Below are 26,268 nucleotides of genomic sequence, written 5' to 3' on the forward strand. Positions count from 1 at the left end.
TCTATGCTCAGGTAGTTTCACTGGCAAATGCTATCAAACATTTAAAGAAATACTGTCATCTCAGCACAACCTCTTCCAAAACACATAAACAAGCACTTCACAGGACAGTTTGAGACTATATTACCCTGATAACAAAGTCAAAGACAACACACACACAAAATAAAACTACCAACAAATATCCCTCAAGGACGGAGACACACTAAATCGTCAATCACAAAGTTAACAAACTGAATCAAGGAATAAGTTCAAAGAATAAAACACCACAACCAAGTGGAATTTTTCTCAGGAATCTAAGATTGGTTCAATATTTGAAGAACAATGTAATCCATCACAGTAAGAGTCTAAAGCAACTGCATGATCATATCAATGTGTGCAGAAAAAGCATTTGACACAAACCAACATTCACTCACTATAAAGACTGTCAACAAACTAGGAACACAAAGAATATCCTCAACCTGATAAAGGGAATCCACAAAAGTACTACAGCTAACATTTTACTTAAAAGTCAAAGACTGGATGTTTTCTCACAAAAGACTGAGAATTAGGCAACGTCTTATTATTTCCATTCTCATTCAAAGCCCTCATCAGTGTAACAAGGCAAACAAAAGGCATATAGAAGGGAAAAGAAGTGAAACTATGCCTATTTGCAATGACATAGTTTGTCTAAGTAGAAAATTTCACACAATCATTAACTAAAAAAAAACTTTTAGGGGAATTTCCTGGCAATCTAATGGTTAGGAGTGAGTGCTTTCACTGCCAGGACTGAGTTCAACCCCTGGTCAAGGAACTAAGATCCTTCCAGCCTCATGGAGAGGTCAAAACATTAAAAAAAACAAACACACACACACACTTTTAGAATTAGTTTAGCATCAATGTAAATACTTAACATTGCTGAACTATATGGTTTAAAATAGTTAAAATGGTGAATTTATGTATATTTTACAATTTAAAATAAAAAATCACTTATAATAGGAACCCACCCAGCACCCAATTTGAGTACATAGGTATGAATCTCACAAAAACACAAGTAAGACTTGTTTACTTCCAGTAGAATTTTTGCAGATATAGACTTCCTGGTTCTAAAATATATATGGAAAGGCAAAGTAACTAGAATAGCAGTAACAATTTGAAAAAGATTAGAACAATAACACTACCCAATTTTAAGACTTACTATTTAAAGCCCCTGCCAAGAAAGTATAGTATTGAAAAAGGGATAGACATATAAATCAGTGGAGCAGAAGAGAATGAAGAAACATACTCACAACTGTGGCCAAATGATTTGTGACAAAAATGCAAAGGAAATTCAATAGAGAAAGGACAGTCTTCTAACATACCAGTCAGAATGGCCATCATCAAAAAGTCTACAAGCAATAAATGCTGGAGAGGGTATGGAGAAAAGGGAACCCTCTTGCATGCTGGTGGGAATGTAAATTGATACAGCCACTATGCAAGACAGTATAGAGATTCCTTTAAAAACTAGGAATAAAACCATCATATGACCCAGCAATCCCACTATTAGGTATATACCCTGAGGAAACCAAAACTGAAAAAGACACATGTACCTCAATATTCACTGCAGCACTATCTACAATAGCTAGAACATGGAAGCAACCTAGATGTCCACTGATAGATGGATCAAGAAGCTATGGTACATATATACAATAGAATATTACTCAGCCATAAAAAGCAACACATTTGAGTCAGTTCTAATGAGGTGGATGAATCTAGAGTCTATTATACAGAGTGAAGTCAGTCAGAAAGAGAAAGATAAATATCATATACTAATGCATATATATGGAATCTAGAAAGATGGTACTGATGAATTTATTTGCAGGACAGATTTGAGAGAACAGACTTATGGACACAGTGGGGAGGGGAGGAAGGAGAGGGTGAGATGTATGGAGAGAGGAACATGGAAACTTACAATGCTGCTGCTGCTGCTAAGTCGCTTCAGTCATGTCCGACTCTGTGAGACCCCAGAGACGGCAGCCCACCAGGCTCCCCCCGTCCCTGGGATTCTCCAGGCAAGAACACTGGAGTGGGTTGCCATTTCCTTCTCCAGTGCATGAAAGTGAAAAGTGAAAGTGAAGTCGCTCAGTCGTGTCTGACTCCTAGCGACCCCATGGACTGCAGCCTTCCAGGCTCCTCCGTCCATGGGATTTGCCAGGCAAGAGTACCATATGTAAAATAGGAAGCCAAGTGGAATTTGCTGTATGACTCAGGGAACTCAAACAGGGGCTCTGGGACAATCTAGAAGGGTCTGATAGGCAGGGAGACGAAAGGGAGGTTCAAGAGGGAAGGGACATATGTATACCTATGGCTGATTCATGTTGATACTTGGCAGGAAACAAAATTATGCAAAGCAATTATCCTTCAAATAAAAATTTTTTTAAAAATTCATTAATTAAAAAATGCAAATGCAATTCAATGGCCAAAGGATAGTCTTCCAACACACTGTGTTGGATTAACTAGACATCTAAATGCAAAAGCTGTGTTTGCCTGAGCCTCACAAATTATACGAAAATTAACACAAAATGCATTGTAGGTCTGAATGTAAAACATGAGACTATAAAACTTCATAACAGGAGAAAACCTTTATAAAGGTTCCTGAATAAAGAGCTTCTAGACAACACGCCCCAAGTACTAAACATAAAGGAGGAACAGTCAAAGTCAGTAAGTTGGACTCTAGTAAAATTTAAAACTTCTGTTCTGATAAAGAAAAGGGGATGGGAAGAGGAGTGAATATCTGCAAATCGCATAGCTGACTAAGGACTTGTATCAAAGGATGAAGAAATCTCAAAAACCCAATAAAAAGGAAATAACCTAATTCAGTAGCAACAGACTTAACCAGACATTTCAAAGAGGATATGCAGAAGATAATCAGTACCTGAAAAATTGCTCAACATCACTGGCCACTACAGAAACATAAATAAACCAAAATGAGACACCACTACTATTAGAGCAGCTAAAATAAAAATATCAACACCAGCATCACCAGATGCTGGTGATGGTGCTGACCAACTGGGTCACTCAGATCACTGGTGGGAATGTAAAAGCAGCACAGCCACTGTGGAGACCAGTTTCTCAGTTTCCTATAAGGTTAAATGTATTTCTCATATGACCCACACAGCAAAACTCTTCAGTTGTTGGTGGAGGCAGCTGGATGTGACACCACAAGATCATCACGAGGGTGCTTTTACTGGTGTGACAGGATGGTCGTATATCCTGACTGCAAGGACAGAACACAAATATGTACATGTTAAAACTTAAAAAAAAAATTATACCCCCCAAAAAGTCCATTTTCAAACATATTTAATTTCATACTTTATTATAGTAAATTAGTTGGCAGGAAGACATCAAGAACATGATAGAGTCATAAAGAAAGCCAACAAAACTAACATCTTCCCCCACCCCCTAACCTAAGTCTCTATACATATGTCCTGTCTGACTCCTGAAGACTCCTTTTACATAGGATGAAGAAGCCAAGAGCCCCCATTTTATCTGAATGGCATGTCACTTTCAATGGATTCCAATACTCATTTATTTTAAGGGATGTTAAAAGAGATTTCCTATCCAGCACTTTGTCTGTATCTGACACAGTATGTAAGCCTTCCTGACCATCAATCTTAAAGCTTCCTCTTGGAATCTAGAAAACTGGTACTGATGAACCTATGTGCAGGGCAGCAATTGAGACAAAGACGGAGAACAGACTTGCGGGCACTGGGGCGGGGGCAGAGGGTGGGGTGAATTGAGAGAGTAGCACCGAAACATATACATTACCATATGTAAAACAAAAAGCTAGTGGGAATTTGCTGTATGATGCAGGGAGCTCAACCTGGGGCTCTGTGACAACTCAGAGGGGTGGGGTGGGATGGGAGGTGGGAGGGAATTTCAGGAGGGAGGGGACATATGTATACCCATGGCTGATTCATGCTGATGTATGACTGAAACCAACACAACACTGTAAAGCAATTATCCTCCAGTTAAAAAAAATCAGACTTATTTCTCTCCATTGTCTTCTTGGACTCAGTAACTCATCCCTATTTTGGTTATTAAATAAGCCCATGAAAGTGAAAGTGAAATCGCTCAGTCGCATCCGACTCTTAGCAACCCCATGGACTACAGCCTATCAGGCTCCTCCGTCCATGGGATTTTCCAGGCAAGAGTGCTGGAGTGGATTGCCATTTCCTTCTCCAGGGGATCTTCCCGACCCAGGAATCAAAGCCAGGTCTTCCGCATTGCAGGCAGATGCTTTACCGTCTGAGCCATTAGCCATCTGTAAATAAGCCCATATTCATCCTTAAAATACACTCAACCTTGGTTTCCAATTGAAAGTATTTAAGTTATATCCCGTTAAGAAAAGGGTCTTAACAATGAAACAGAGATCCTCTGAAGAAGATAAAAAAGAAAAGTTACCTACAAGGCTATCACACTACTGTCAGCGTTTTGATTTTTGCTCTTCTGGGCTTTTCCTTTTACATACGATCGTAGATGGTTTGTATGAGTAAATTAAGCATTCTTAATTTTTTCAGTATTTTGAAATAGGTTACTGATTTTCTCCTTAAAGTGAAGTTTTCACTATTGTTTTGTTTGTTTTTTGTTTATTTATTTATTCTTTTGACCATGACGAAAGGCTTATGAGATCTTAATTTCTCGACCAGGGATGGAACCAGGGCCACTACAGTGAAAGTGCCAGTCCTAACCACTGAAGCGCCAGGGAATTCCATTCACTGCTGTTTAAAAAATAAACCCTCACTGGGTGGCGGGGGGCACACACAAATGTCCCATTAAACTGCAGGCTAACTCTCACACCTCATTTTGATGATATTCACTGAGTTTGATCCACTTTTGTATATATCACAGAATTAACAGAACAAAACTCACCTTTGATTCAGTTCAACTGCTCTCTAATGACCATCACAAGAAAGGAAAACCTCAATGTGGGACTAGGAGTTTTGTTTTCATGTAATTCTGTGCTTTCAAGGACAGGAAGGAAAAAAAAAGTAGAGGGAAGAAAAAAGGGAAAGCCTATAGGAGGGGAAGAAGCCCCATGCCCTTCCCCCATACTTAGCCCTATGCGTCCATTTCACCTGGCTGTTCCTGATTTGGATATTTTATAATAAACTGGTATTAGCAGCAAGAGGCAGGAGGCAGAGGTAGAAAGGGGAGGGGGAGCTCAAAGTACCACATGGGACACAAGCGTGACCCTCAGCCTCATTCCTAACTCGACTCCACCAGAGGTTTGGGGTTTTGGGGGGTTTTGTTTTGGCTTTCTTTTTCAATTCAAGCTACTTGGTAATCTCCTTGGTTTATGACTGCCTTCTTCTAAATTACCAGAAGGCCCCTCTACAATAAGATGGCTACAACATAAAAAGCTAGAATTCAACTTGTTCTCCCACCATTTCTACTTTGAAAAGTTCTGTGCCAAGGATGCCAGTCACTGAGGATAAATCTGTCTCCTGAGGCATAAGAAGTATGTATTTGGTCTTCGTCCCTGGTTCCCAACACACAGATCCTTTAGTTTCCTGAACAACAGGAGTGACGAGGAGTATCTTTCACCCTGACAAGGCGTGTCTCAGTGGACCCCTAGACAGCTTCAGGATGAGGGACTGGTCGTCAGAAAGACTCAGGCACAACCGGAGGTTCAGAACTTACATTCTCACTTCTCCACCCCTGGCGAGAGGAGAGGGGCTGGAGATCGAGTTAATCACTAACGGCCAATGACTTCATCAATCACACCAGCGTAAGAAGTCTCCACAGAACCCTAAAAGGACAGAGCTTGGAGAGCTTCTGGGCTGGTGACTATGTGGAGATGTGGGGAGAAGGCAAACACGGAAAGAGCATGGAAGCGCCACACCCTCTCTTCACACCCTGCACTGTGCATCTCTTCCACTCGGCCGTTCCTAAGTTGTACCCTTCAGAGTAAATCGGTCACAGTAAGTAACGGACATTCCTGAGTTCTGTGAGCCATTCTAGTGAACTGTCAAAGGGTAGCAGGGTATTGTGGGACCCTCCATCCAGCTTTGTGGTCAGCCAGGAACAACTGTGAGTAGCCTGGGCATTCCTCTGCACCTGGCATCTGAAACGAGGGTGGTCCTGTGGAGTCTGATGCTAAACTGAACAACATCAGAACTGAAATGAATTGTTAAGACACTTAAGTTGGTGTTGGAGGAACAGAGAAGTGGCACTGGAAAGATGCCGTGTATTTGATATCAGAAATGTCAAGAAAATGACACGGGTCCTCTGTCTTTACGGCCTCAATCAAGTGGACAAATCTCTTACTTCACACTCAAAGAGTACCATTTTGCACCAAAAACAGCAAGGGTTAGGTCAGTGCTTTTAGGGCTCTTGGCACATTAAAACAAAGATCTATTGGAGCCTGTGCAAATAAAAGATTACAAAGCTTTAACATCTTAAAGCTTTTTAAAAGTCACTTTTTTTGGCTATGGAGCATTAAAGTTTGGATAACTATTACACTATTTCCCACCCACAAGTAGTTAACTTCTTTTCCTCTCAGTGGTTTTTCATGGGATAGCATTTATTCCTAATCACCAATCTAAACTTGAAGCAGTATAGCAATCACGTAAATCAGAAACAGAGACTTACCAATTATTTCTTCTTTAATCTCCTATGACTTGAAGTGAATACTACTGAAACTGAAAACTTCTTTTTTATGACCTTTCCTGTTTACAACCATATGCAATCTGTTTGTGGTTGTGAGTGGTTTAATGTAATTCAGACAGAAAAGGGCCAACTGTTTTCGCTGGAAGTATTACAGGACTCATCTGCAGGTTGTGAAATTGAAAGAGCTTGGCACTTGGCAACTTGGCCAATGAACATAACTTGGCACTAACACAGCATCTTAAAATTAGTGTTCAGGCACCTCTAAAAATTATCTTACAGCTTGAGAACACATGAACAGCAGCCCTCCATGGACACTCCTCCACAGGATGGTTGTGCCTACAGGCTGTTTTCCCTATTTACACATGGTGAGATGCTTTCGATGGCTGACTTAGAGGTGAATCCTCCTCAGGGTGGTAGTCAAGAAAGAAAACCAAACCAAAGGAAGCATGGGGTTGGGAGTGGAGGAGGGGTGCTTAACACCACCCAGTGCCCTGTGGTCAGAGAGCAACAGCGAGAAAGAGAATCAAGAATAACGTCAAGGCCAAGCCCAAATGACCTAAGTAATATTACATTTCACAGAGAAAGCAAAGCAACGATTCAAGAGAGAAGATTCGATTTTAGACACCTAAGTTGAATGGATATTTAAGTAAATGTTTGCTTCCAAATAGCAAAAACAAACACAGTAGAAACAAGTGGAATTTCTCAGAGAGATAAAACAAAAGAGTGCATAGAACTGTTCACATTTAAGATGGAGAAGCATGGGACTTCCCTGGTGGTCCAGTGGTTAAGACTCCGAGCTTCCAATGCAAGGAGGGCAGGTTTGCTCTCTGGTGGGGGAACTAAGATCCTGCATGCAGCTCAGCGTGGCCAGAAAAAAAAAAAAAAGAATGAAGAAGCACATGTCGGGGAATAATACACAAGAGTAACCATGACTAAAGCCTGCAGGGAGAGGAACTGAGCATAAATGCTGCAAGAAAATGAATGACTGAGGAAACACCAATGGATGTGGTCCCAAGGGATGTGATCACACTATGATCTCTAAATACCATTGCCCAAGAGAGCAGGCTTTCTGGAGCAAGGGCTTATTCCAGTCCTTGCAACAGGAAATGTACAAGACAAACTTGGAATTTCTTAAACCAACGATCGAGGAAGCTATCAACTAGTAAGGAGGCATCAGGAGGACGGGCCTCTCAGGACTGGATAATCTGATCATCAGTAAGAACGATTCTAGTAATTCTGAAAGCCATGTATGTTTCAACTCATGAGCTCACAACTACACACAAAACCTCATTGGTTCAAAAACAAAAATAACTCATTGGTTATCCCTGTAGGATGCCAAGGCACCCTATGTTTTAAGGTAGTAAATGAGTGGAAAGAATCAACCATTTTCCTTCTCTCCTACACAGACTACTGCTGTTGTTCAGTTGCTCACTCGTGTCTGACTCTTTGCAACCCCGTGGACTGCAGCTCACCAGGCTTCCCTGTCCTTCAGCATCTCCTGGAGCTTGCTCAAACTCATGTCCACTGAGTCAATGATGCCATCCAACCATCTTCTCCCTTTGTCATCTCCTTTTCGTCCTGCCTTCAATCTTTCCTTCAATAATTCAATAGCTAATAAGGACAAGTTCCTCTATACAAATGCATTCTAACTAATATATGAAGAAACAGTAGAATTAGAGTATTACCATCCTACAGCCATACAGTATTGAAATCTAAGCAATGATCAATGGCATTGCACAACCCCAAAATGCAAATTATGTTAGAGCAAGCCAAAAGTGAACTTGATTCTAATCCAAGTCCCACAAGGGTCAGAGGAACGTGTAAAGTGACCACACACGGATATAGTTCAGCAAACAATGTGAAACATTCTAAAGAATAAAACCAACTTCAACAAATACACTACACCCTCCCCAAAAAAGATGAACCTATTAACTGTGTTAAAAAAGATCCTACTTGGGTCCTGACTCAAAGAATTTTTATAAAAGATAATCAAGGAAATATGATTAGATTTGAAATGTAAGAGTTACTATTCATTTAACACATGAATTTTTTAAAGAGACTGTTAAGGACTGAATTATATCCATCCTCCCCAAAATCCATACGGTTAAGTCTTGATTTCTAGACTGTATTCCAAATATAATTCAATTGTATTTGGAAATAGGATATTTACAGAGGTAGTCGAGGTCATTAGGATGGTCCCTAATCCAATATAGCTGGTATCCTTATAGAAAGGAGACATCTGGGGACTTCTCTAGTGGCCCAGTGGTTAAGACTTTGCCTTCCAATGCAGAGGGTACACGTTCAATCCCTCGTCAGGGTGCTGAGATCCCACATGCCTTGCTGGCCAAAAAAAACAACAACACCATAAGGCAGAATCAGTATTGTAACAAATTCAATAGACTTTAAAAATGGTTCAAATCAAAAAATCTTTAAAAAAAAAAAAAAAAAAAGAGAGAGAGAAAGAAATCTGGATGGACACACACACAGCAAACCATGTGAAGGCTGGATTTAGTGTCACAAACCAAGAACTACCCGATCAGAAAGGCCCTGAACAAATCCTTCTCTCACGGCCCTCATGCACACGTGCTAAGTACGCTTCAGTCCTGTCCGACTCTTTGTGGCCCCATGGACTGTAGCCTGCCAGGCTCCTCTGTCTATGGGGATTCTCCAGCTAAGAATACCAGAGTGGACTGCCATGCCCTCCTCCAGGGGATCTTCCACAGGGACTGAACCTGTGTCTTAGGCACCTTCTGCATCTTAGGCAGGCAGGGTCTTCATCACTAGTGCCCTCTGATATCAGACTTCCAGCTTCCAGAATTGTGAGACTGAAAAACTGTTGTTTAAGCCACCCAGCGTGTGGTGTTCTGCAGTAGCCCTAGCAAACTAATACAGAGACGTTAACTTTTAGAGATGAAGTCAGTGTTTACTGAATTAAGTGATGTGATGTCCAGGATGTACTTCAATAATCTGGGAAAAGACGGAAGAAGCTATAGAGTTATTTAAAAAAGAGAGAGACTGGGACTCCCCTGGTGGTCTAGTGGTTGGGAATCCACCTTGCAATGCAGGGGAGCACAGGTTTGATCCCTGGTCAGGGAACTAAGATCCCACATATCTCAGGGCAACTAAGCCCTGCAGCCGTTACAACTGAGCCCGAGCCACGACTAGAGAGTTGGTACACGGCAACGAAAGATAACTTCGTAGCACAACTGGGACCCACCTGACGCAGCCAAATGAATAATAAATACTTTAAAAAGAGAGACTGACCATACATTGATAATGGTTGCAAAGTATCATTGATTTAGCCTTTTTGTTTGATATTTTTCATAATAAAAAGTTTCGATAAAGGACCTTTGAGATGACCATCTCAGAAGAACTATGAAGCACAGGACACAAGTCCAGGCATCACATGCAAGGGCAGAGCAAACACAGATAGGGAGCTGGTTAGGACCAGAACACACGCCTCGAACACACGCCTCGTACACCAATCATCCAGGGCTGGTATTCCCCGAACAACTTGCACCAGCTCATTTCAAACAAGGCAAAGTCTGGCCCTCCCAGAGCAACGATGCATGAAGAACTCTATTGTCTACAGGTGGCTAAACAGAACAGTTTACCAATAACTTCCCCAAATAATCTGAGCCCATTCATTGCACATAACCATATATTTCCTCCAGACCCAGGGAAGATCCAGTTTCTATTGGGTTCACTGTCAAACTTTCAGGGGCATGATGAAAGCAAATAAGTGATGATCATTTCAAGAAATAGAAACTTACCTTTCAGGGGAAGTGTTCTGTTTGAGTAACCTGATTAAGAGCAGAAACTCTACCACTTTCCAGCTGCGTGACCCTGGGCAAATTACTTCACCTCTCTGACCTCAGCTGTCTCATCTGTAAAGTAAGATCATGGGACTGTGGTGAAGATTAAAACAAGTCAATTCAGCAGATCAGGACCAGAAATACTGGCACGTTAGTGCTCAGTAAGTGTCAGCGGTTTATGGCCAGTCCTCAGAGTCAAGCCATGGGGAAGAAAGATCACCTGGCAGCGTCAGCGGTCTCAGTCGCCCGCTACATCCCTTCAAAATTATTTGATAGACATCAACTACTTCTAACAACTCTTCGTACTCAAATTCACTGAAGCCATGATGATTCTTCAAACAATCCAACAAACCCTCCTCTTTCAGGACTTCCCTGGTGGCCCAGTGGCTAAAGTCTCCGTGTTCCCAACGTAAGGAGCCTGGGTGCAATCCCTGGTCAGGGAACTAGATCCCGCAGGCCGCAGCTAAGAACCAGTGCAGCCAAATACATAGATAAAATACTGTTTTAGAATACATTTCCTCTTTTGGGTTGCTAGGTCCAATTCCAACACGTGGAGGGGGTGTTTCCCACACCACCAATAACCAATTCTCAGACACTAGATGCGTGTCCGATCGCTCAGCTCAATTCTGACACTTTCTCAATTCTGACACAGGTAGATAGAATCTGACTCGCAGGTTAAGGGTTCAGTCCCACAAGACTGCCCTCCACCCTTCAGAGGCCAATTCCCCAGGTTGTCATTTATGCTTCAGACCAAACAGCTATGGATATATTTCACATTAATGCCTATGACTTCTTGCTCAGTTCATGCTTAAATGTAAACCCCAAGTTTCTACAGGTATTTTTTTGCTGTTTGAGTTAAAGGACCTCACCTTGTTACGTTGTTGATTATATTTAAGATGCTCTGGTCTCATCTAATTTTTGTATGGCATTTATTCGCATACCCTTCATGGACCACGCAGCACCAAACCACACTGATCAGGGCACCAAACAGGACTCAGCATTATGAGAGATGAATATGAATGACAAATCCTGTGCTTTTAAGGACATCAGCCTTCACTGGGGACTTCACCTCACAGACTCCAAGGCCCCTGCCTAAGTTTCTTCATTTGGAAGTGACCCCACCCAAACCTAGTCTCTCAGGCAGTCGGGTTCTCAGCACACAGTCATCCAAGTCTTCCCATGAAGGAGTGCTATGAGCTATTTCTGTGCCATGCTGATATTCTATGCTATGCTTCTAACTATGCTATTATTTATTTCCCCCCAGACTAGTTAACAAGGCGTCACTACTTTCTTGCTTCCTTCCTTATTTCTAAATAAAGACCCTTTTGTTTTCCCTTCTTCTGCCAGCACCCAGCATAATGACATTGCTACTTCTATATCCCAGTAGTGAATTCAGGGAGGTCTCCTAATATCAGTCTTTCTTACTATATTCAGAGTCCACACAGAAAGAAAATAGTCTTCACTGAGATGTTACCAGCTTTAAGAAACTGTTATTAATCATATGGAAATTTCTAACATCTACAACTCACCCTCATTAGTAAGCATTTCTCCATTAGAAGTACTTGCCTCGTCTTACAAGAAGATGTCTGATCAGAGTGCATTTTTCAGTACAGTCTGAAATGCAGGCATCGCCCTGAAGTTTTTCCCTGTGCCCTTTTACCACAGTGGCCAGGACTCACTTTGGTGTAATTTACAGGGAAGTTTCGCCTCTTCATACTACATCTTACACTAATGCCACACTCCCCACCCCCGAACTTCAGAGGAAAAAAACGTCTTTTAATCACTGAAGGAAGCAAGGCTTTCTAACATTCCCTATGCCCTAGAAGTCAAGTTTCTCCAAACTAGGAGGTACGTTCAAACTAACAAACCTAAGATTTTCAATAAAGAAAGTGTTTAGTACAATCCTAGGTCCCTACAGAAAAAGCCTTTCAAGATTTCCGACAAGATCCACTTACTGCCAAAAACTGCTTTAAGCTTACACAGAAGAACCAAAGAGACCTTTGAAAGAGAAATTAAGATGACTCTGCTGAGAAAAAAAAAGCAAAGAATATCTTATATTACAATGTTCAACTTAAAACTTTGGGCTTTTATTTTCAGTGTACTGGCTACTTGCTTTCCATGCCAAGAACCAGAGGCTAATCCAGTGCTATGTCAAAAGCCTGGATGCAAGCTGAGGATGCTTTAGCTATGAAGGGGCCCCCCTTTACTTCCCTAGGTTTAGACCAGGAGACAGCTCCTACTTCCTTTATTCCATCACACCAGACAATGAACGTGGCAGAACAATGAATTTTACACTGTGGAAACCTCTTCAGAGTTTCTTCCTGAGATATTCATCTTCTCACCTCAATGAAGTCCAGGAAATATCTGATATCTGGGCCTTGAGATAAAACCAACTTATATTCTTCATTTTCCAACAAATTGTAATTTTCTTTTTTTTAAATTTTTCTTAATTAATTTACTTTAATTGGAGAATAATTACTTAACAATACTATGGTGGTTTTTGCCATACACTGACATGAATCAGCCACGGGTGCACATGTATCCCCCCCTCCTGAAACCCCCTCCCACCTCCCTCCCCACCCCATCCCTCTAGGTTGTCCCAGAGCACTGGCTTTGAGTGCCCTGCTTCATACACCGAACTTGCACCGGTCATCTATGCATTCCCCATCAGTATTTGTCAGATCACATATTCAAAATCCTGCCTCCGAAAATACAGTCACTCCAGGCAAGAGCAGACCATCACCCAACAGCTCAGTGTATTTTCCCAGACAATAACCTCTGTGAAAAAACATTCTACTTTCAATACGTGACCCCCAAATAAGAACCTAACTTGCCCTTTACTACAGACACTTCATTTAGGTAATTAATGGGTCTTACACTTCCCTTCAGGGGAGGTCTCCCCTTTTAACATGTTGTAAGTACTAGTAACCTTGACTGGAGAGTAGTATTAAGATAGTAAGATGAGGAGTAACTGTAAGAAGCCCTTTCCTGAGGCCTTGGCAATTTACTTTTTTAAATGAAGAAAGACACTCCTTAAACTCAGAAAATGGGACCAATTTAAGACACTGAGAAAGGCAAAAGAAAAAGGATTCTCAAGGTGTTTGTTTAAAGTCAAGTGCTCTGCTGGGGCTCTATCCCCTCCTCACCTCTTTGGTGTTTGCCCAAGAACCCTTAAATCCTTGTCCTATAAATCATGTCTATGTCTCCTGAGGCATCTGAGGATACAGATCTGTCCACCATCAAGACCATCTATCTCTAGAGGAGCCCTTCCAGTTCTGGTCACATCACAAATCTACTCTTCAAGTACTTTAGCCAAGAGGGTGGCTTGAATATCACATAATTTTGAATATGTGATCTGAAAAATACTTCAGAAATGCACACTTTAAAATTACAACTTGCTGGAAAATGAAGAATGTTGCCTTTGCCTCAAGGCCCAGATGCTTCATTAAAAGATGAGTAGGATCTCATCACATCAAGAGGATGTGATTCATGTACACAACGGAATATTACTCGGCCATAAAAAGGACGGAAACTGGGTCATTTGAGGAGACATGATAGAACTAGAGTCTGTCATGCAGAGTGAAATCAGGGGTGGGGGGGTGGGGAGGCAAACATCATATATTAGCCTACAGATGTGGAATCTAGAAAAATGGTACAGATGACCTTATTTGCAGGGCAGAAACAGAGACACAGATGTACAGAACAGGTGTATAGATACCAAGGGGTGGGGGTGGATAAATTAGGAGATTGGGATTGGCATATATATATAGTTGATACTATGTATAAAATAGATAACTAATGAGAACCTACTGTATAGCACAGGGAACTCTACTAATGCTCTGTGGTGACCTAAAAGAGAAGGAAATTCAAGGGAGAGGGGACATATGTGTACGTACAGCGGATTCACTTTGCTGTACAGCAGGAACTAACACAACATTGTAAAGCAACTATGTTCCCAAAAAAATAATTTTACGAAGTCAACTGATTTAAATAGAAAAGGCCACAGGGTGGGAGGTGGAGAGGAAACAGTTTCTCCTAGTTCCCTCTACATGCCACATATTTAGGGGAAAAAACAAACCTACCTCTCTGGCTCAGAGGTTAAAGCATCTGCCTGCAATGCGGGAGACGTGGGTTTGATCCCTGGGTCAGGAAGATCCCCTGGAGAAGGAAATAGCAACCCACTCCAGTACTCTTGCCTGGAGAATCCCATGGACGGAGGAGCCTGGCGGGCTACAGTCCACGGGGTCGCAAAGAGTCGGACACGACTGAGCGACTTCACTTTTCACTTTCACCTCTCTGGCAGCAGGTACTTCCAAAAGTTAAGTTTCCCATATTTTACCTACTAAAACACATTAGTGAAACATTTAGCCACTCCAGAGTCCTTGAGTGCACTTTATCATCATCCAAAACAAAATGGCTAGAAATCATTTAGCCCCAGCATGACGCACAAAGCACGCAGGATCCGAAGAACCCGAGTCCCCCTGTATCATTCGGTAGAATATAGTGGTGTAAAGACACTATAAATAAGAAATAGAAAGTAAGCTATCACAGTGGTATAAGGATCACTAACAATCCAGTTACAGACTTTATAAAGCGCCTCAGAGCATCATGGTCCCAGATCTGCCACTTCTTTGAGGACCTCACAGAAAACGGCCTAGAAGAGCACTAGCAGCATAGGGGAGGGATTTTTGCTTCTGAGACGGAGCTCTGACTAGATATTAAGCTCTTAGTTCCAAATTCACCTTTCAACTCTGCGATGCTGGGGGCTGGGACTTTGCACCCTGTCGCACCTTTGTCAGCGGTTTCCCACTGGTTTCTGCTGATTGAAGGCACTAGAAGGGGGACATCCCTGGTGGTCTAGTGGCTAGGACTCCATGTTCCCAATGCAGAGGGCGTGGGTTTGATCCCTGGTTGACAAACTAGATCCCACATGCTGCAACTAAAAACCTGGCAGAGCCAAATATGTACATACATATATAAAAATTTGAAATATCCAAAAAAGAAGGCACTAGAGGGAAAATGGAAGGCGGAAGAAGAGATGGCACATATTCTTCCCCATTAATCAGCTGTTCCTCTCAGCATCATCCTAACAGCAATGGGTTTCAGACTCCAGATGCTCTGGGCATCCCCAGAACCAGCTTCATCACCTCCCTTCTTCCCCATCCCCAGCACCAGCCATGGCCAGGGAGCATCCCTTTGCTCATTCTCAGTTACTTGAGCCCTTCGTCCCAGCTTCTGGTATCTCATAACCTCAGCCTCTTCCCTTGGCCCCTCTCTTCCCCACTCAGCTCAGGGTGTAACTGCTCTCTACAGCCAGTATCTACGGGTTCCATCCTGTTCGTTCAGCACTTGTGTAACTAGCACTTGTGTAAGTCTGCACATTAAATTCCTCTTGGTGTGATATCTAGTGGTCTTCTGTGTTGTGCTGCAGGCTGGATCTGAGTTAAGCACAAGAACTTAAAGCTGGGAGGAAATGAATTCGTTGTTCATATCATAGCAAAAATGTAGCATGCACTTATATGTACTAAGCATTTTTTAAGGGCTTAAGCATATATAATCCTTCTAATGTCCACAGCAATTCAATGAAGTGGCTATTATTATCCCCATATTAGAAAGGAAGAAAATGAGACTAAAAGAATTTTTTAAAAATCACTTCAGACATCCCCTAACTAGTAAGTAGTGGAGCTGGGATACAATTGTAAGTCTGACTCCAAAAGCCTTCTGCAAAAAACAGGCTTTTCAAGATATTCCATGCTGCTCCTTCAAGACTGTTGACAAGGTTCACCAATAACTTAGTTCAGGTGTGTGATTGCTTTTTTGTTATCCTCATAAGTCTCATTCCTTAACAGTCCCCTTCCCTTTTAATATGCCATCGCTCGATGAGTAAACAATGTCATCTGTCCTGTACAATGTCCCATATACTGGAGTTGGCTATTATGTTTCTTCATGGCATCATTTCACCGGTGCCTCTCCCTTCCATACTTTTTAGAAACTCAAAGTCAGATTGACATTGAATCCCACTTAAACCTTTATTTTTTTAACAAGAGTATTTCATCTGTGTTGCTATATATTTCCTATTGTATCAAGTCAGGAAGTGTGCAATGTCTGGTCGTTCCATATAGTGACTCTTAGATTAATTAGTGGAGTCAAAGTCTAACTTCTCCATTGTAGAGGGAGTCCAAACCTGTAAGTGCAAAACCTCACCTTCTATAAGGCTTTGGCATGAGACGACCGCCACAGTCAGGGTGTACAAACCAAATGTTACACAAAGGGACTCCTCAGAATAATGGAAATAAAAATGAAAATAAACAAATGGGACCTACTTAAACTCAAGACCTTTGCACAACAAAGGGAACAATAAACAAAACAAAACGACAATGCACAGATTGGGAGACAACATTTGCAATGATGTGAGCAACAAGGGATTAGTCTCCAAAATTTATGAACAGTTCATGATGCTTCACAGCATCAAAAAACCCAATAAACAAATGGGCAGAAGACCTAAATAGACATTTCTCCAGAGAAGATACAGAGCTGACCAAAAGGCACATGAAAAAATGTCCAACATCACTAATTATTAGAGAAATGTACATCAAAACTGCAATGAGATACCACCTCACACCAGTCAGGATGACCATCATCAAAAAAACCCACCAGCAACGCTGGAGAGGGTGAGAAGGAAACCCTCCTACTCTGCGGGTGGGAATTAAATAGATGCAGCCACTGTGAAGAATAGCACAGAGCTCCCTAAGAACTAACAGCAGGGCTGCCACATGACCCTGAGATCTCACTCCTGCACGTGTGTCCAGAGAAGCACATGATCCAAAAGAATATACGCACCCCAGTGTTCACCGCAGCACCGTTTACAATGGCCCAGACGTCCACCAACAGAGGAATGGACAAAGATATGGTACATATACATATGGAATATTACTCAGCCGTTAAAAAGAATGAAAAAAATGCCATCTACAGCAACACAGATGGACCTAGAGACTGTCATACTGAGTGAAGTCAGAGAAGGAGAACTATCGTATGACATCCCTTACACGTGGAAATCTAAAAAGAAATGATACAAATGAAAGAGACTCACAGACTTAGATACAGAAAACGATTCACAGACAGAGAACAAACTTATAGAGGCCGGGGGTGGGGGGGGTGGGGATAGTTATGGAGTTTGGGATGGACATGTACACACTGCTATATTTAAAATGGGTAACCAGCAAGGACCTATAGTACAGCACAAGGAACTCTGCTCAACGTTATGTGGCAGCCTGGACGGGAGGTGAGCGTTGGGGAGAATGGATTCGTGTGTATGTACGGCTGAGTCCCTTCACTGTTCACCTGAAAGTATCACAACATTGTTAATCAGCTATACCCCAGTATAAAATAAAAAGTTTGAAAACAAAGACCCTCAAAAATCTGACTCCTCAGAAAGGAAATAACAGATGGTGTTCATTCAAGTCTTCAAGGAAAGCAAAAATCCCAACAGTTCATCCTACTTCTGACAAACCCTCAATAAATTTTGTTAATCAGTATTTCAAACCACTCTTTAAATTTCAAAGGGATCAAAGGTCAAGAGTTTCAAAGTCTAGATCCATGCTTCTTTAAATTCTGTATCTGTTCTTACTTAGTTCTTTGAACCCTGTGGGCCCATATTTGCCTAATTGAAAATGGAGATAATGTCTCCAACTTTACTTCACCTCAAAGGACTATGGGGAGGGGAAATGAAATATAAAAGAAAAAGTTAGATATGACAAATAAAGATTTATTATCAGAGATTAAATTTTACCCAGAATAAGGAAGACTGCAATGAACTGAAAGCTTGAGAAGCCACCAAAAGTACAATCAACAATGCTTGAGAATCCACTGCGAGCGAAATTTGAAGCAACAGGATGAAGTATAAGGCAACAACCACTGCCTACAGATGCTATGCTAGTACACTAGTAACTCACTCAAAAGTGGCTGCCACCACCTGACTCTTTCATCGAAAGCCGTTAAACCAGATCTAGTTCCCAGATAGAAAATCACATTTAACGCTGCCCATATTAAAATGAAGAGATTAATGAATACAGACGCCACTACTATAAATAAACTAACAAGGACCTTCTGCGTAGCACAGAGAATTATATTCAGTATCTTATAATAACCTATAGGGGCTTCCCTGGTGGCTCAGTGGTAAAAAAATCCACTTGTCAATGAAGAAGTCACGGGTTTGGTCCCTGGTGGGTGAAGACACCCTGAAGGAAATGGTAATCCACTGCAGTATTCTTGCCTAGAAAATCCAATGGACAGAGGAGCCTGGCAGGCTACAGTCCATAGGGTTGCAAAGAGTTGGACACAACTCAGTGACTAAACAATAACAAAATAACCTGTAACAGAAACTAATCTGAAAAAGAATATATATGTGTATATGTGTGTGTGTAATACTCAATCACTTAGTTGTATACCAGAAACGAATGCAACATTGTAAATCAACAATACTTCACTTTAAAATAAATTAATAAAAATTGGGATTAAACCAGTAATCTTGATACCATAACACTCATTCAGGGACCCACCCAACAAGATACTGAATTTCCTAAACAGATGTTAAACTAAAACAAGAAAATGCATTGAGTTTAACCTAAGAAGTCACTGATTCTGTCTACAAAATATACCTTTTATACATTATGTAACTTGAAAAATGTTCAGGATAGACTAAAGAATCAAGTCCTCCTGCAAAGATTAAATTCAGTAATACTGTTCTGAAAATACATGTGCTGCAAAATACTGTGAGCATAAGCTATCTGTTACCAACTGGGACTTGGAGACCCAACTCAAATCTTTTAACCATTCTTTGCATTTTGATGAAGGTTATAGTTCAGAGTCTCTTCAAATGCCATTTTAGAAAACTAATGTTAAACACACAAACCTAGTTACTTCTGATTTTTATATTAAAAATACATAAAAGCTGAGCAGTTTTCCCTGCACTACCATCTCCGAAGTAGGTTTTAAGAATTTTCACATTCCATTATCTGAAAGAGTCAACAGACATTTTCTTTTATCTTTTCAGCTACTGGGTTCTCAAATTCTCACCTTGACATCATCAACATAGTTTGGAAATTGCTGACACAGGCTATTCAACTGTGCTAAAAGATTTGGGTTTATATACAGTTACCACAGTGCCACCATCTGAGCAAAAGAAAGCACAGTAACATTTTAAAATAAAGCATAAATAGCAGTATTTATCTTTTTAAAAAGATTGCCAGAGAACTTCATATTTAAATACAATGAGCAAAACTCATAGAAAGATCTCAAACAAGATTCTGTGGGATGTGATTGAATGACGAAGTTTGCCCAGTTATACCAGAACCTATTTCAATTTCTTAAAGTACCTCAAAGAGCAGATTTGTTTTCAAAGAAGTAATATACCCTTACAAAGAAAAGCCCAGTGCAAGACAAAGACCATAATAGAGAAGGATTGTGTTCAAGCACATCCAAGAGGTGGAAAGAGGAGGAAAATCTTCGGAAAAACTATCAACAGGCTTAGATACTAAAATCTTAGTTTTAAACATAGAAGTTCTTACCTCCCACTGTAAATGAGGCGGGATATTTCGTATCTGAAGTTTCCGAATCCTGCAGAAGAATTAAAATGTTTTTTAAAAGAAAACAAAAAAAAAAACATAAAAGCAAAAGATATTTATAGCCAACATGGATGTTTTGAAACTACCTAAGATATATTTATTAACTACATACCAATATATACTAAGAAAACACAGCCCAAGAAAGAAAAAGGAGACCAAGTTAATCACAAGATGCACACTGAGACCACTGGAAACCTAGCGTCATTGGATTGTTGTGGCTTACTCTAAAAGCCACTAAAACTGGCAGACACAATGTGTGAACACATTTCATCTAATGACTGTATGCTAAGTTCAAACCCTTTAGCCTCAAAGCAAGCATCCCAGAACACAAAGCCTTAGTCCAGATGTTCTTAATCTGAGATCACAGCCAAAGGATTCATGGACAGAATTCAACGAAGGTGGACAGGAGCGGTGGGGTGCAGACGGGTGGGGGTCATATTTATTTTCACTATCCCCTAAGTGATATTTAGCCACCTTCAATAGTGAATGTTGGAATTAAACCACAGTAGAATTACACGGCTTGTACTCTTGACATTAAAATAAGTCAGGCATTTTCATTTTACATTAAGGTGTTGCAGATCTTGTATGTTCACTACTGTGATAGTTAGCTGTGTTGCTACAACTTGTTATTTATGTATGTTAAGAAACACATGTTATTATTAGCTTTAACATTTTCTAACTGTATTTCAAAATAATTTCCTTTATAATCCTATGTGCTTTATTTTATGCATTTAAAAATATTCCAAGAGGTCCACACATTTCAGGCTGCCAAAGGAATCCAGGGTACAAAAAAAACATTAAAAATCCCCCACCTGAGTTTCAATGCCTACACATATTCCTATATATATACTATGTATATAGAACACAATATATACTTTGTAAAATAATAAAAACTATTATACTACACACCTCCTCCTCTTCTACTCCCTCCTCAAAACTATCCGAGTAAGAGAGGAAGGATGGAAAGAAGGAAGCAACACGAATTATGTGAGACTGTACTCTGGACACCACACACCAATCACCCTCTTACAAGGGAAAGGAATTTAAAGTCAACCAGCTATTTTTTAAAAAGAGACTAGCAACTGGGCATGACATCTCAAGTGAAATAATTAACCTCTAGCTCTACAGTCAATTTCCCTTTCCAGGGCCAATGATCCACTTCTAGGTACCTCAGCGCAGACTACATTGATAGTATAGTTCTTTTCCGTTCATCACAAAACTTAAATGAACGCCACCACACTGCCTATCCCCTCGCTGTTATTCAATCGCGAGGTTGAGTCCTGGCGACCCCATGGGCTGTGGCCCACCTTTAGGGAACGCTATATTAGCATGTTAATTAGCCAAACTCAGGTATGTCCTGTTTGTAATCATAAAATAGAGGATGAAAGGAAAATCATTTTTACATTATTTTTATTAGACAGTAAAACAAAGCATAATCACCAAGGGCAAGTATCAGAGATAGTGAGAGAATGTCAATTTAAGAAAACATTTTCAAACACCGTGTAGTCTTAGATTTTACACATCCTATCCTGGAATTTGTTTAAAAGATAAATCATGCGCTAATAACTATTTAAGCTGCTGGAGGCATACTGTATCTCTGTCTTTGTATAAGTTTTATATTCTTCTATAAAAACCTTAAAAAAACACACCCTAATAAAAGTATTCCTAAAACACAGATTTCAAATCTTCCATGTACTGCTTTAGCAAGCAGAAAAGTTACTCACATTGTGTAAATATTCAGCCTGGGTAACTAAGAAGTAAGAATTATTTACTACACATTTGCAAGTACTAATCGGTCTTAATCAAGCAACTGACACATTAAGAAAAAACAGCACAGTGTTAAGAAACCCAGGATTCAATCCTAGTGGACTCTGTTTCTGGGTGTATATATATGGGTATATATATTACTAAAGAAATTTCCCCAATGCACACACAAAAGTGTACACAGACTTAAGGTCACCAAGCAGGTAATTCTTCTTTATTACAAGAACAAATACCTACTTCACAAGGCTCCCAAGAATTTCTTTAAATAGGACACCATTTTTTGTTCATTAGAAGTAATCCATTAGCCATGTTTTCCCCACATATTCTTCAAATTGTACATCTGACACCTATTTATTTATTAGAAGTTACACCAGAATAATTATTTCCCTTAACTGACTGTCCAGTTTCCATTATCTGATTCTCTAAAGTTTCACTTTAGACAAACATCAGGATTATTTTCATAAAGTTAGTATTTTGACAGGCTTCCCTGGTAGCTCAGAGATAAAGAATCCGCCTGCAATGCAGGAGACTCAGGTTCGATCCCAGGGTCAGGAAGATCCCCTGGAGAAGGACATGGCAACCCACTCCAGTATTACTGCCTAGAGAATCCCACAGACAGAGGAAGCTGGTGGGCTGCAGTCCATGGGGTCTCAAAAAGTTGAACACGACTGAAGCGACTAAGCACAGCATAGAGTTTTGACATCTAGAACTATGTTTTCCGACTTTGTTTTCCCAGCTCCCATCTCCCATCTGAGCTTTCAGAATTAGGTTATATTTAAATTAGATTCTAAATACCTAAGAGTCAAGAAAACAGATACTGGTATTTGTTTCTCCTCTGTGATTACCGAATCATTAGAGTTTAATTTTAACTACCAACAAAATAAGCTGGCATTTCACCTCCTCCTAAAACACAACCCAAGTATTATTACAAGGATCACACCCCATAGGGGCAGGGACTCGTTAGGCTGTCTTGTTTACTGTCGCAGTCACAGCCTGGAGCACTGTTTGGCAGCTGAGCAGCACTCAATTGATAGTTAAATTAACATTTGTTGTAATACAGAGAGGGGAACAAAACACAAGACTCACAGACCCACCATGCAGAAACTACGAACATTCCCAGTGACTTTATTACAGCTGATGTGATAAAGTCATGGTGGGATTACAGTGGGAAGACAGTGGGAATATAGAAAATTACAGTGGGAAGATCAACAGCCCCAGAAACAGGAGAATAAGAAGTTAATCACCTGTGCTATTTCAAAGAAAACTTTCAGGTTTTTGAGACCAGAAACAGGAGACAAAGAAGTTAACCACCTGTGCTATTTTCAAAGAAAACTTCCACACAATCTATAAGTTAATCATATAGAATTTAATTTAAGGCTTTTCTGCCAACAGGGAAAAATGAGGTAAAGTTTAAGTTCTCATTTAACCTTTTTTTTCTTTTTTGGCCTGCCACTCACTCAACCTGTGGGATCCTCGTTTCCTGATCAGGATCAAACTCACACTCCCTGCACTGGAAGCATAGAGTCTTAACCACTGGATCACCAGGGAATTCTTCCATTTAACCTTTCAAAAATGCTTATTATGCTTGAAATAGTTTCTGTAAAATCCAGTACTCACTATTTATTAAAAGTTGGTTTAAGTACAGGATTAAGAGCCAATAGAACTCATATAGACTTCTAAGGGCATCTTCAAAATTTTTAGTAATAAATAGTACAGATTTAAATTGATTTTATACAAATTTTCATGTTGACACCAAACTAGAGAAATCGTATCAACCTCCATATGCCTGTATCAGTTTATCAAGTATGATTACCTACCTAAATCTTATTTATTTCTACTCAAATGTGTACCAACAAATCCCACATACACGACCTGTCATGCTACAGTACATCTGGAAAAACCTACTAAAGGACCTTTTTGCTTTAAAAATAACTATCACCATTATAGTTTCTTAAAATGATTAACAAAAATTCCTTAACAGAACAGAACATTTTTGGTGTTCAGTCACCAAGCTGTGTCCGGCTTTTTGCAACCTCATGGAGTGTAGCACACCAGGCTCCTCAGTCTTCCACCATCTCCCTGAGTTTCCTCAAACTCATGTCCACTGAGTAGGTGATGCTATCTAACCACCTCATCCTCTGTCACCCCCTTAACCCTTAATCTTTTCCAGCCTCAGGGTCTTTGGCCAAAGCACTGGAGCTTCAGCGTCAGTCCTTCCTATTCAGGGTTGATTTCCTTTAGGATTGACTGGTTTGATCTCCTTGCAATCCAAGAGACTCTGAAGTCTTCTCTAGCACTACAATTCACAAGCATCAATATTTCAGCACACAGCCTTTTTGCTGAACCAACTGTACACACTTCATCTCACATTGTATATGATGATTGGAAAAGCCAGAGGTTTGACTATATAGACCTTTCTCAGTAAAGTGATGTCTCTGCTTTTTAATATGCTGTTTAGGTACAGAATACTTACTCTATTTCCAATTGCTTAATTGCTATCTTTTTACAGTTGACCTGATTATATCAAGATACCAACAATATGCCCACATGTGTAGAGTAGCTGTCTCTTAAGGTCTGTTTGACACAAGAAAATCCCTTCACTACATTTTCTTGCTATTAATTTGAAGGTCAAGGTCATAAATCTTGTACAAATAACTCATTCTGGGTTTTATTCATTGCATTCTGAGTCATTTTAAATATTAATAATTGTTTGCTATGTTGAATTTGATATATACAGATGCATAACATCTTTATATTGTTAATACAAAACATAGACATATATGAATCCACCCACCCAAATAATTAGAACAAGACAACTGAAACTACCATGCTCTTCCCTGATGCCTACCTCCCAGAATGTAACCATCATCCCCATATATTCTGTCATTCTCATGTCTTTTAAAATAGTATTTTTAGTAACTCTTTAAGTTTGTCTTTAAGTTACTCTTTAAGTAGACAAATAGCAAGTAGAATAGCAAGGAGAGAAGCCTCTTTGCAACCCCATACAGTCCATGGAATTCTCCAGGCCAGAATACTGGAGTGGGTAGCCTTTCCCTTCTCCAGGGGATCTTCCCAACCCAGGGATCGAACCCAGGTCTCCCGCATTGCAGGAGGATTCTCTACCAGCTGAGCCACAAGGGAAACCCCCTGTTGTTTGACCTGAGGCCAAACTATGGTGGAGGTAATGAAGACAACGGCTAACTTCTTCAAAAGGTCCCGTGCACACACTGCTGCACTCAGTCAGGAAACAAAAAACACACACAAACCTGCCATTTTCTGGTTTCTCACTGCCTGGATTTTGCTACTTACACTCCCCATGGTGTTTAATATGTTACTCTGACCCTATAAAAGTACTAGTTGGACCTGAAGATTTTTGTTGGTCAGGGAGAGGTTATCTCTGGCTGTCTTTCTGTGATGCTGCAGTCACTAATGATCAGTCCCTAAATCCACTGTTTCATTCAAGGTTGAAAATGGATTTCCTCATCGTATCATCGGAGAAGGCGATGGCACCCCACTCCAGTACTCTTGCCTGGAAAATCCCATGGACGGAGGAGCCTGGTAGGCTGCAGTCCGTGGGGTCGCTCAGAGTAGGATAGGACTGAGCGACTTCACCTTCACTTTTCACCTTTATGCATTGGAGAAGGAAATGGCAACCCACTCCGGTGTTCTTGCCTGGAGAGTCCCGGGGACGGGGGAGCCTGGTGGGCTGCCATCTATGGGGTCACACAGAGTCGGACACGACTGAAGCGACTTAGCAGCAGCAGCAGCAGCAACAGCAGCAGCAGCATTGTATCATGCCTTCCATACTTTTTAAATTTACCTGGAGTTCTTCCATGAAGAACAACTTTCCTTTATCACATATCTGGAGACTCTGAACCACAATGAATAGAGTGAAAGCAGGATAAACATTTGATTCTTTCCTTTCTGCAGCAGAGGGTTTTGTGCCACTTATCACATCCCCTAGCTCATCTCTGATTTCATCCACCACTGTGGGACAGCCCTGGGCACAGGGAAGTTGTCCTCCTTCTTCTATCCCTAAGCACCCCTTGCTATGCTAAGTCACTTCAGTCGTGTCCGACTCTGTGTGACCCCATAGACGGCAGCCACCAGGCTCCCCCGTCCCTGGGATTCTCCAGGCAAGAACACCGGAGCGGGTTGCCATTTCCTTCTCCAATGCATGAAAGTGAAAAGTGAAAGCAAAGTCGCTCAGTCGTGTCTGACTCTTAGCGACCCCATGGACTGCAGCCTACCAGGCTCCTCCATCCATGGGATTTTCCAGGCAAGAGTACTGGAGTGGGGTGCCATCGCCTTCTCCGAAGCACCCCTTAGGCATCTGTTTTTCCTCAGGTTTTTCACCCAAGCCTCAGCAGAGTTCAAGGATAGTCCAGAGGAAGAGGAGAGATGAAACCCTGAAGACAACCTGCAGATTACAGAGGAGAACG

The 26,268-nt window shown here is 40.9% G+C and overlaps 1 protein-coding gene across 3 annotated transcripts in view; it reads right to left on the reverse strand.

Annotated features, from left to right (window-relative positions):
• IGF2BP3 (insulin like growth factor 2 mRNA binding protein 3) overlaps positions 1-26,268 on the reverse strand; it is a 144,689-nt gene that overhangs the window by 84,413 nt on the left and 34,008 nt on the right. For all 3 annotated transcript variants that reach the window (XM_019958544.2, XM_070787598.1, XM_070787599.1), the window contains one exon: positions 20,006-20,054. In XM_019958544.2, coding sequence (XP_019814103.1) covers positions 20,006-20,054 — 49 coding nt within the window. The remainder of the gene's footprint in view (positions 1-20,005; positions 20,055-26,268) is intronic.

This window comes from Bos indicus, chromosome 4 (genome assembly GCF_029378745.1).
Source record: "Bos indicus isolate NIAB-ARS_2022 breed Sahiwal x Tharparkar chromosome 4, NIAB-ARS_B.indTharparkar_mat_pri_1.0, whole genome shotgun sequence".
NCBI lineage: Eukaryota > Metazoa > Chordata > Mammalia > Artiodactyla > Bovidae > Bos > Bos indicus.